Below are 12,657 nucleotides of genomic sequence, written 5' to 3'. Positions count from 1 at the left end.
TGAAGCAGAAGTAGATGTTTTTCTGGAATTCTCTTGCTTTTTCTATGATCCAGCAGATGTTGGCAATCTGATCTCTAGTTCCTCGGCTTTTCTAAATCCAGCTTGTATATCTGGAAGTTCTCAGTTCACATCATTGTTAAAGCCTAGGCTGAAGGATTTTGAGCATTACCTTACTAGCATGTGAGATGAGCACAATTGTGTGGTAGTTTCAACATTCTTTGGCATTGCCCTTCTTTAGGATAGAAAGTGAAATCCTTTTCCAGTCCCATGGCTACTGGTGAGTTTTCCAAATTTGCTGGCATGAGTGTGGAACTTTAATAGCATCATCGTTTGGTATTTGAAAGAGCTCAGCTGAAATTCCATTACCTCCACTAGCTTTGTTTGTAGTAATGCTTCCTAACGCCAACTTGAGTTGACACTACAGGATGTCTGGCTTTAGGTGAGTGACCACACCACTGTGGTTATCTGGGTCATTAAGATCCTTTTTGTACAGTTCATCTGTATATTCTTGCCAGCTCTGTTTCTTTGCATTATTCACTTAAGAAGGCTTTCTTTCTTGTCTCTCCTTGCTATTCTTCAGAACTCTGCATTCAGTTGGATATATCTTTTACTTTTGCCTTTTGCTTCTCTTAAAACCCACACACACACACACACACACACACACAGAGGCTCCACTGGGTCTTAGCTATGGCATTTGGGATCTAGTTCCCTAACCGGGAATCAAACCCATGCCCCCTGCACTGGGAGCTCAGAGTCTTAAGACACAGGGCTACCAGGAAGTCTCTCGCTTCTCTTTTCTCAACTATTTGTAAGGCCTCCTCAGACAACAATTCTGCCTTGTTGCATTTCTTTTTCTTGGGGATGGTTTTTGTCACCATCTCCTGTACAATGTTACAAACTTACATCCATAGTTCTTCAGGCCCTCTAACAGATCTAATCACTCGAATCTATTTGTCACATCCACGGTATAATCATAAGGGACTTGATATAGGTTATACCTGAATGGCCTAGTGGTTTTCCCTATTTTCTTCAATTTAAGTCTGAATTTGGCAATAAGGAGTTCATGATCTGAGCCACATTCAGCTCTGAATCTTGTTTTCACTGACTGTATAGAGTTTTTCCAACTTTGGCTGCAAAGAGTATAACCAGTCTGATTTTGGTATTGACCACCTGGTGATGTCCATATGTACAGTCGTCTCTTGTGCTTCTGGAAAAGGATCTTTGCTATGGTCAGTGTGTTCTCTTGGCAAAACTCTGTTAGTCTTTGCCCTGCTTCATTTTGTACTCCATGACCAAATTTGCATTTTACTCCAGGTATCTCTTGACTTCCTACTTTTACCTTCCAGTTTCCTATGATAAAAAGGACATCTTTTTTGTGGTGTTAGTTCTGGAAGGTCTTGTAGGTCTTCAAAGAACCAGTCAACTTCAACTTCTTTGGCATTAGTGGTTAGGGCATAGACTTAGATTACTGTGATGTTGAATGGTTTGCCCTGGAAATGAACTGAGACCATTCTGTCATTTTTGAGATTGCATCCAAGTACTGCATCACAGACTCTTGCTGACTATGAGGGCAACTTCATTTCTTCTAAGGCATTCTTGCCACAGTAGTAGATATAATAGTCATCTCAATTAAATTCACCCATTCCCAGTCATATTTAGTTCACTGATTCACTCTTGCCATCTCCTGTTAGACCACATCCTATTTACCTTGATTAATGAACCTAACATTCTATGTTCCTATACAATACTGCTCTTTACAGCATCAGACTTTACTTTCACCACCAGACACATCCCACAGGGCATTTTTAAAACTTTCTTTTACTCTGAGTGAAATGGTACTGTAGGGTTTTGGGGAAAAGAGTGATCTGGTCTCAGTGATACAAGATGATCATTTTAAGTGTTAAACAGAGAACAGACTGCAGAGCAGTGATGGAATCAGAGAGATTAGTTAAATGACTACTGTGGAAATAAAGGTAAGAGATGATATTAGTGACTTGAACCAGAGTGAGAAGTGATGAATAGTGACTAGGATTTCAGAGAGAGATCCAAGGCAAAGGTCACTCGATTTTGCAACACAGTGGAGAAAAATCAAAGACCATATCAAGATTTTTAGTCTGAGCAGTTATAGAGTTGTGGGTTTGGAGTAGGCAAAGATCAGGAGTACATATGTGGACATTAAGTATGAGATGTTTAATTAGGTTTCCACAAGGACATGTTGAGTAGCTAGCTGGATATAAGAGACTGGAGTGAAGGGAAGAGGTGTGGGCTAAAGCTATAGATTTCAGATCAGCTATTATATAAAGGTAAGAAGCAGGATGAGATGATCAATGGATAAAGAAGATCCTGTAAAAAGCTAAATGGCTTACCAACTAAGAGGAGGGAAGAGGAGGAACTAGAGACACAGAAGGAATACTCAGAAAGATTGAAAGAAACCAATAGTGTGTAATGTAATGGAGGCCAAGTAAAGAGAGTATATCACATGTTACTAGGTTTAGTAAGATAAGGATAGAGAAGTAGTCACTGGATTTAGCTACATGAGAGTCCCTGGAGACCATAAAAACACAGTTTTGGTAGAGCTGAGGGAGTGACAACCTAGCAGGAGTAGACTCAAGATAAAAGGAATTGGAAATTAACAAAGTAGACAAGGAGTTCTGCTGCAAATGGGAGCAAAGAAATGGGCTTGCAGCCAAACAGGGCAGGGGAGAGGTACTGGAGCAAACCAAAGCTTTCTTAAGACTGGATAAAGACATCCACATGACGATGAGGATGATTCAGGAAAGGGAGCAAAATGATATAGAAGAAAAGAGAACTGCTACAACAATGTTTTTGAGTAAGCCATAGCAGACAGAAAATATGATCTAGCTCACAAATGGAGGGATTGGTTACAAGAAGTTTATCCAGTAACTGGTAGGAAGTATATGGGTACAGTTTTTGGTGGATTGGGAAGAAAGGGTTGGGGGAAGTCTCTGGCAGTTTTCCTCTGGTGCTTCGGTTTTCTCACTGATTGGAGTAGGATGCAAGATCATCAAATGAGGTTGCGGAAGAGGATATACTAGATGTCACAGGATAAAGGAGAAAGAAAGAATGGTCTAGATGAGTGGCAGAATAAACTACGGAAATATATAGTATGACTCCTGGGCAGCATTAAAGGGTTCACTGTCACATATTTAAAGTAAAATTAGTCATCAAGATTGATGCTTCCCCCCCCTCCTCTTAGAAACTTACAGTTACTAGGCCTGAGGTAAGAATAAGGAGAAAGAAGAGTCAGGCCAGTGAAGGGTTTCATTATAAATGGATCTGACTATTTGTTTACTCTAGAGGGAGTAAAGCTGAAAAGAGGTGATAATCAGAGAATGAAATATATAAAACTGTGATTGTGAGGTGGGCGTATGAATCGGTTCAGCAGTGGCAAAAAAACAAACAAACAAAAAAGAAAACATCCATTAGAAATATTTTTTAAAATATACCCTACATAATTCCCTAAAAGATTAATGAAAGTTTATAAAGGGGGGAAATAAGAAGTGATAAGGTACAGGGGTGAAAACATTAAACTGCTACCGATAACACCCACCATGGGTTCTAACAGCCCAGAACATAACCTAGCTGCTGATGTCTAAGATATCAAGTATTCCAAAGTCAGACCAGAGGAGCTGCTCCAGAGCAGGCACTCTTGCACACAGTAAAGAGTCAGTGAATCAAAGGTTTGCTGCATAAGGATAAGGGAATCTGATAAATAAAACAAGCAGTACTGAGTAGCAATCTTCACAAACCTATTAACCAACATTTTCAAATTAGAAAGGTTGATCAAAGTAATAAATTATCCACGTAGAACATCCACAAGCAATAAGTTATCCATGTAGAACATCCAAGTTAAACTAGATAAGACCAACTTCAATGACGTTTCTAAATCAGAAATGGTGGAGCCAGAATGTACCAAGTCTCAAATGGCAAATAGGTGTATTTTTCCAGATGTAAATCATAAGCAAAAAATAGTGAACCAAACCCTAACACATCTCAATCTGATAATTTACCGAATACACTAGAAAGAAGCTGCAGTTCAGGCAGAAGAGTCTCCTCCATAATCTAAAATTCTATCTATATACCACCCTCATTCAAAACTGTTTATAAAGTATCAATGCATGTGGAATAATTTACATTAATTAATTTATGATTAAGAATTAATATTATGGGACAATATGCAATGACATTGAAAGAAGTTCCTTTTGAATTGCTTTAAATCTGAGGTTCTGAAAGGCTGGCAAGAATTCAAGGAAATAACACTTAGGTATTGCTGACAGTATTAGGGAAATATTTTGGAAATACCAAATTTAAAATATATTGACTCATGTGAAGAAAGAAACTTATTCCATAAAAATAGAAGTGCCAAAATGTAACAAAATATGTATAATAATGTTTATTACAATATTATGTGTAATGACAATACCGGAAACTTACTATGTAGTATCTTATGCAGTTATAAATCACTATCAATTGACAATATTTTTCAGTTACTGAGAGAAAAGCAAGCATTAGAGTATTACGTTCACATGATTCTTTTTTTTATTTTTAAAGTATACTATCTTCACATACATGGATATGTATGTGCTCAACAAATGTTTACTAACATGCCAGGCATAATTTTGTGGTTCTTACACTCTAGTGGCAGAGAGAGACAATCAAGCAAAATGCAGTATTTAGAATATCAGAATATGAAAATAAAGAAGGGAAGAAGAGTAGAAAGATGTGAAAGGGAGACTTAAATATGAGGTAACTTTGCAGAGTTCACAGTTTACACTGCACATATTGTAACAAAGAAAAACCCGTTCACGTTGATTAAGAATAGACATGCACAACTGTACATATGCCTAAATGCTGTTTGACTTTGTAATCCACAGGCTTGCAGTGTATTCCTAAATGTATGTCATGTAATGTATAAACAACAAAGGGATGAAACAAAAATTTTATTTAAAAACAGACATCTATGTCTCAGCTAAAAAAAGGATGCTTTCTACAACTGTGTTTTTGTTTAGTTGCTAACTCGTGTCCCACTGCTTTGTGACCCCAAAGCCTGTAGCCTTCTAGGCTCCTCTATCCATTGATTTCCCAGGCAAGAATACTAAGTGGCTTGCCATTTCCTTCTCCAGGGGATCTTCCTGACCCAGGGATCAAATTTGTGTCCTTTGCATTGGCAGGAGGGTTCACCACTGAGCCACCAAGAAAGCCCTTCTAAGATTTATAACAATGCAAAAAGAAACAATATCATTAAATCATACTTAGAGATTCTAACATTTAAAAATGAGAGAGCAATGCAAAAACAGGATATTATAATACTGTAAGGAGGAAGCACTAAAATGCAGGCTGACTTCAACTAAGGGGAGCAAGGAAACCAGGGAATTTAGAATAAAAAAGATTTAAATTCTATCCTAGATTAGGTAAATTACTTAAGATCCCATAGATTTAGTTTCTCCATCTGTAATATGAGGGTAATAATACTTTTATAGAGAAGACTGAAATAATTTATATTCTCTCATATAATTTGACCCTACATATTGCCTGGTATTTTAGTAAACATTAAATAAATACTAGATGCAACTGGTCATATTTCACTAGCTGGTTATGCCTTGGTCATGGTATGTCTTCCTAGTGCATTTGGTACTTCTGATAAATCTGTTTGCAACAAATTACAAGGTCCAGGATCAATGTAGTCAGATTAGGATGAGGATTAAGAAAACATTAGTTGAGATAACTGAGCATTACAGAGGCTAGCCTCTCTTAACTTCCAGACAGGTAAAGTAATCGTTATGGTGATTATAACAATCTGTTTTCAGGATATTATACTACTATAATACTGTATTATAATATCCTGTAACAATCACTATAACAATTGTTACAGTGATTATAACAATGTGTTCATAGTCAATTAAAACCTCAAAGTGGCCAAGAAAAAGCTAATTTTTATTTGATCAGAATATAAACTAGAAAAATTTTTTAAATAAAAAACCTTAATATTAAATATATTTTTCAGAAAATAGAGTACTTTCACATTGACTTTAGAAAAAAATGTTTAAAATAATTTTATATTCTTCATGCGAGATGAAATATGTAGCTTAACATATTAAGTATAAACAAAAAGAATATACCCGACTCTAATGAAAAATATTCTAATATACAACTAATTTGTGAACAACGTGGGCTTCAACGTGGCCCATTTCATGTGAACTCCTTGAAATAAGTAAGTGCTGCAATACTACACAAACTGCAGTTGGTTGAAATCCATGGACTTGAAACTGCAGATATGTAGGGCCCAACTCTAAAGTTACACACGGATTTTCAACTGCATGGGGGAGTGGTCAGTGCTCCAGCCCCACTATCACTACATATTTAAAAACTGCATGTTAAAACTTTATAGCATTTTTAACCTTTTTAAAAAAGATAAAACATGGCAGAATATATATTCTATAATATTCAATACCAACCAATTCATTTCCTGCTATGATTACTATTTCTATAACATTACATTCTAGAGGACAGTTAGTGATAGAACAGAGAGTAAAGCAGCCGTTATGGGACTGTCCAAACTATACAATGTGTGGAGTATTTTACGCCCTTCAGGAATAATGGGGATGATGCTGTAGTATGTCTGAAAGAGATCTGGATGGGGGTTAACAGAACATTTGTTGAGATAACTGAGCCCTAGAGGCTAGGCTCTCTCACTTCCAGATCAATGCAATTCCTTGTTTTTAACTAGAAAGAAAACTATTTTAATGATATAACAATATTTAAAATACTCATAATTCTACCAGTTGAGCCAAACTTGGAGAGAAAACTATGTACATAATTTAAAACAAAAGCAAAACAAAGCAAAAAAACCACAGATTACAAATCAGGAGGAAGAAAAGCAGAAAGGAAAAAGTAGATAATATTTTTCATATGTAAAGGTTATCATACGGAAAGGTTACCTTTTCCAAGTCTAACTCCTCTAATAGAATGCTGGCATTTTTGTTTGCTTCAGCAGCCTGTCTATCTTTGGCTTGTACTATTGATTCCATACAAAGGTGACACTTCTTCAGCATCTCCTAAAACAAAAAAATTAAGATGTTTCTAACCTCAAAATAATTAACATTTAGAGAGATTCCTGAAAACATGAAAATAGTAAATAAGGTACTCGAATGAACATAAGCAATAAAGATCAACAGTAGGGCAAAAAGGGTGCAAATAAAAACATAATTTAAATGGCATATTTTAAAAAATACATAAGCAAAGAGCCTCTACTGTTCTTCAAAATAATATCCATTTGACTGGTTTTAAAATTATTTAGTCCTATAATTTTAAATATGAGAAATCATACTGCAAATAGAGCTGCAATAATCTGGTAGGTGGTTAACAGGCTAAAGGAAAAGGGCAATGTCAACAAAAGAAAATGGGTTTAAAAATTTTTTGAATACTTATTTGGCAAGAACTGTTCTCAAATACTTAGTTTGTTTCTGTAACTTCTTATGCTAGAATCATTCATAAAAAATAATATTTATAGACTTTTCTCTGATTTCATTTTCAGAACACGCTTTTTGACAGGAAAGGGATATTTCCATACTAAGATAAAGTCTTATTTTCAATCTCTGTCCCCCCACATAGAGACCAATGATATCTAGGAATACTAATTCTCATGAAAAAAATCTAGAGGCAGGCAAGACAGTGGATTAGCTATGTTAAATCAAAAATTAATGAGAAAAGTTGCTGTCATGTAATAACTGAGAAAATGAAAGACATTTTTACATTTTTCAGAGGCATGTCTTAGGATTCCATTCCAATATTTTGATTTCAATTAGAATTCTAAAGGGATTTATTTTATGTTCTCTACTTTTCCTGCAAAAAATCCTAGCAAATTCATTCTTAACCTGACAGTCTGATTTTTATATTATGTTGAACATGTTAAGAGTTTTCTTGACCATAAGTGAAAGTACTATGCTAATTTTTGTTTAAGAATAAAAAAAATTCACGGACTTGTTCCTCTCAGAAGAGTTATCAGTCTGGATAGATTATATCAGTAAAGAATAGTAACAATAATTTGCCTTAGGTTGTTTATTATCAACATTAAAATTAAATTAGCTTAAGTACTATCTAAAAAGCTAAAGTAATTCTATCACAGAAAATGTTTTATTACTTCAAAGGTAAGTAAATAATCCAAAGAGTTTCTTAAATAGTATTCTTCATTCCCAAATACTACATAAATGAAAATAGTTATATGCCACACAATATTGCTCAAACTAAGGCTTATTTTCTTAATGTGGAATATACAGATATATAAAAGCCAAATGGGATCCCAAGTTCATAGAGTGGGGATGAATTTAATCAGTGTATTACCTTATCAGTGATCGTTGCTATGTATCTCATACATTCAGAGTCTGATGGAAACTGATTGACTTCTTTGACTAAGTAGCGCACCACTTTCACATGACCCTAAAAAACAAATATCAATGTCAGACTGAAACTCTATCAGAATTCAGTAAATCTAGTCTGTCTGAACAGTAACTTCATTGACATTAGTGCCACAAAATAAAGAGTTAAGTTGGGTATTATTGGCATTTCAAATAAAAAAGTGGAATAGGAAATGGCAACCCACTCCTGTATTCTTGCCTAGAAAATTCCATGGACAGAGGAGCCGGGCGGGCTACATACAGTCCATGGGGTCGCAAAAGGTCGGACATGACTGAGCAACTGAGCACACAAACAGAAAAAGAGACAGGCTTTGGTTTTAACGAATTAGATAAATCTACACTGTTCATTTTCATTTCAACTCCTGAAAAGATACAGAATAATTTGAGCTAAAATTCTAGTCAGTCAGTGTTAGTCTAAACCATTCTGAATTTTAAAAAAGATAACCAAAAGTCAGTATGAAGAAATACATATGTGTGAAAGAAAAACCTCACCATCCCCCCTGCCCCAGCTAACTCATTAGAACTTAGCATTCTATTTCAGTTTTAAACATCAAAAAGAGTAGAAATAACAATTTTGTTCTTTTTCTCAGATAAAAACTGAATGGACAGTACTGTACTAGGTGATGCAAAGGAAATAAGATATACTTGGCAAAGGAAATAAGATACACTTGCCTAAAGCTTGAATGATGGTTATATTATTTACTGTTGATAAAATTCACTATGTTAAAAATCTTTAGACCCTATTCAAGAGACTCTTTACTTTCTCTAATCTATACTATTACTGACACAACACCTCTAAACAGACGGGTAAACATATGTTTATAGTCAGTACATTTCTTCTGTTGCCTTTATTTTTTCCCTTCTCATCTACATCTTTTAAAATTACCCATATCTTTTAACCAAACAGACATTTCTCCAAAGAAGACATACAGATGGCTAATAAACACATGAAAAGATGCTCAACATTACTATCTGAGAAATGCAAATCAAAACCACAAAGAGGTATCATCTCACACAGGTCAGAATGGCCACCATCAAAACGTCTACAAGCAATAAATGCTGGAGAGGGTGTGGAGAAAAAGGAACCCTCTTACACTGTTGGTGGGGATGCAAACTGGTACAGCCACTATGGAGAACAGTGTGGAGATTCCTTAAAAAACTGGAAATAGAACTGCCACATGACCCAGCAATTCCACTGCTGAGCATACACACCGAGGAAACCAGATCTGAGAGATACATGCACCCCAATGTTCACTGCAGCACTGTTTACAATAGCCAGGACATGGAAGCAACATAGATGTCCATTGGCAGATGAAGGATAAGGAAGTTGTGATAACATACCGAATGGAATATTACTCAGCTATAAAAAAGAATACATTTGAGTCAATTCTAATGAGGTGGATGAAACTGGAGCCTATTATACACAGTGAAGCAAGCCAGAAAGAGAAACACCAATACAGTATATTAATGCATATAATGGGATTTAGAAAGACAGTAACGACTAGTCTATATGCAAGACAGCAAAAGAGACACAGATATAAAGAACAAACTTTCAGACTATGTGGGAGAAAGCAAGGGTGGGATGATTTGAGAGAATAGCACTGAAACATGTATATTACCATATGTAAAATAGATGACTAGTGCAAGTTCAATGCATGAAGCTGGGCACTCAAAGCCGGTACTCTAAGACAACACAGAAGGATGGGGTGGGGAGGCAGGTGGGAGAGGGATTCAGGATGGGGGGACATGTGCACCCATGTCTGATTCATGTTGATGTATGGCAAAAACCACCACAATACTGTAAAGTAATTATCCTCCAATTAAAATAAATTAATTAATTTTAAAAAACTACCTGTATCTTTTAATGAATACCTTAAATGGCATTTGCACCTTTGCTTGATGCCTCACTAACACTTCTACAGTATTTAAAAATATTTATATGGGACAATTCAGTTACCTAATTTTGTGTGTGGATCTCTGATTATTACACTTTGTACAAAATGCAACACTTGGAATCTGTACAACTGTAAACAGTAGGTAATAAGAAAATAAGTAATGAAATGAATAATGAAAGAGTATAAAAATAAGTGCCCTTCTTAAGGAGCTAAGTCTATTTGAAAACGAGGTATATGCATGTTATATGTTAAGGTAATAACAATATATTTGTCAAAATAAATGATAAAGGTAATAGGCAAATTGTAGAATTTCTATAATCTTTAAGAGATAAGGTATTTCAATATGAGCTCAAATGGAATGGGAAGACTTTCTGTAGACGGGGAGATTTACACTGCACCCAAGAAATGGGTAATTTTAGAAAATTAAGGAAGGACATGGGCATTCCTGAGATGAGAACAAAGGTGATATGAGAGACAGTGACAGAAAACAGACCAAGCAAGTAGAAAATCACACAAGGGACTCAGTGGGAGATGAGCTCAAAGGGCACTCGACTGGTCTCTGAGTAACAAACTCAGATTCGATTTCAGAGGATTACAGAGACTGGCGAAACAGGAAGTTTCTTGAAGAGAATACTAACAGAGTGAAATAGTTAGGAAGATAAACTTGATATGCTAGCTTGCTTGAAGGGGGAGCTAGTCACTGAGAATAAGTATGATTAGCGAGGAAAAAAAATTCAGTGTCAGTGGGAATGTAGCCTGGAACACCCAGGGAAGAGATGGTATAAAGAACAAGAGAAATTAATAAGAAAAAAAAAGGAAAAGATGATTTTTTAAAAACAACTTTTCAATACAACAAAATAATTTGGAATCTGTAAGAGATTTTACCTATGGAACGAGAAAACTCAAAACTATAATCCCTGGAATAATAAACTGCCTTTCCAAATAACAAATCAGACCTGCATTTAGGAGATCAACCAAATCATTAAATCAAGTAAGTTATATACAGTTCTATGCTATGCACTACAGAAAGTTTCAATTTCACAAAATTTATTTCTGCTTTTCTTAAGGTTTCAAATATTGGCAGCTGAATTTTCATTTTTCTCCCTAGAAATTAATGTGAATAATTAAAATCAATTTAAGTTAAATTTTTCTCTGTGTGCTAATACAAGAAAACAGTCTTCCATAAATAAGTAATTAATTACTCTTAGTTGGATTCATATTTTGCAAAAGAGTAAGACTGCAACTAGATTTTGAAAATTCTACATAGAACAATTTTTAAAAGTTTACTTAGCTTTGACATCCAATACAGATACTATTGATAGCTTTTCTGGGATACCAATTATCTAATTTTCAATGTTACCGTCAGAGTGATTATTTGCTTATTATCTTACTTTTTTACCTTTGCTGTTAGCTCCTAAAATGAGGGTCTTTAGTGATAATTAAATTATGAACTTCCTAGTCTAAGTGAAAAACATCCAAGTGGATGAGAATGAAAGACTTCTACCTTTCTAAATGCTGCCATAAGAGGAGTTATCTTGCGGTTGTCGGCTGCATCCACATCTGCACCTGCTTGCACCAGTAACTGAACCACATCAAGGTGTCCGCCATTTGCTGCCAGCCACAGTGGAGTGTTCCCCTTCTTGTTACGTACATCAATATGAGCTCCCCTAAATGAATGACACAGATATCACTTTCAAATGAAATGACACTAATAATAAAAATCAACTATTAACTTGTGAAAATATTCTTTAAAGGAAAAAAATTATTTAAAAATACACAGGACTAAAATGTATTTCTCTCAAAATTACATTACAAAGAACTTCCATTCATCAAATTAAAAGCCACTAAATCAAAATTAACCATACAATAACTGCTTTTCTTAAATTAAAAATAATTCATTCTTTGTGCATAATTCTGATTTCAAATCCTAAGACAATGTAAAAATTTTTTAGAGAAATAAGAAGATACATCCTGTTAATATCATAATATACTAAAGAGTATCCTAGAGCACAAACAGTACCCTATGAGGTGATTATATCTTTCAGATTACTTGTATTCATGTATTTATATTACGTGGTTCTGGAAAAGAATGAATCCTAAAATAACATGAAGGTTTAGCACTCAGTGGGCACCATGGTGAATAAGACTCATGGAAATAACAGTAGTTGATAGTAGCTACCACTAAATACTACTATTAGGACACCATGCCAGAGTCTTTAAGAAGGTTAAAGTAGAAATCCAATTTAGCAGACAAGCAACTCTGAAAGACTGGCAGGCAACCTCTAAGTGACTTAAAATAAAAAACATTCTGGACTCTATCTTATATC

At 35.1% G+C, this 12,657-nt stretch overlaps 1 protein-coding gene across 10 annotated transcripts in view; it reads right to left on the bottom strand.

Moving 5' to 3' along the window:
• Positions 1 to 12,657, bottom strand: part of ANKRD17 (ankyrin repeat domain 17) — a 167,598-nt gene that overhangs the window by 28,611 nt on the left and 126,330 nt on the right. For all 10 annotated transcript variants that reach the window (XM_070458305.1, XM_070458306.1, XM_070458307.1 and 7 more), the window contains 3 exons: positions 11,835 to 11,997; positions 8,362 to 8,457; positions 6,960 to 7,076 (listed from right to left, as the gene is read on the bottom strand). In XM_070458305.1, the coding sequence (XP_070314406.1) occupies positions 6,960 to 7,076; positions 8,362 to 8,457; positions 11,835 to 11,997 (376 nt within the window). The remainder of the gene's footprint in view (positions 1 to 6,959; positions 7,077 to 8,361; positions 8,458 to 11,834; positions 11,998 to 12,657) is intronic.

Source organism: Odocoileus virginianus, chromosome 29, assembly GCF_023699985.2.
Source record: "Odocoileus virginianus isolate 20LAN1187 ecotype Illinois chromosome 29, Ovbor_1.2, whole genome shotgun sequence".
In the NCBI taxonomy this organism is placed as follows: Eukaryota; Metazoa; Chordata; class Mammalia; order Artiodactyla; family Cervidae; genus Odocoileus; species Odocoileus virginianus.
This window is presented reverse-complemented; position numbering and strand designations above follow the sequence as displayed.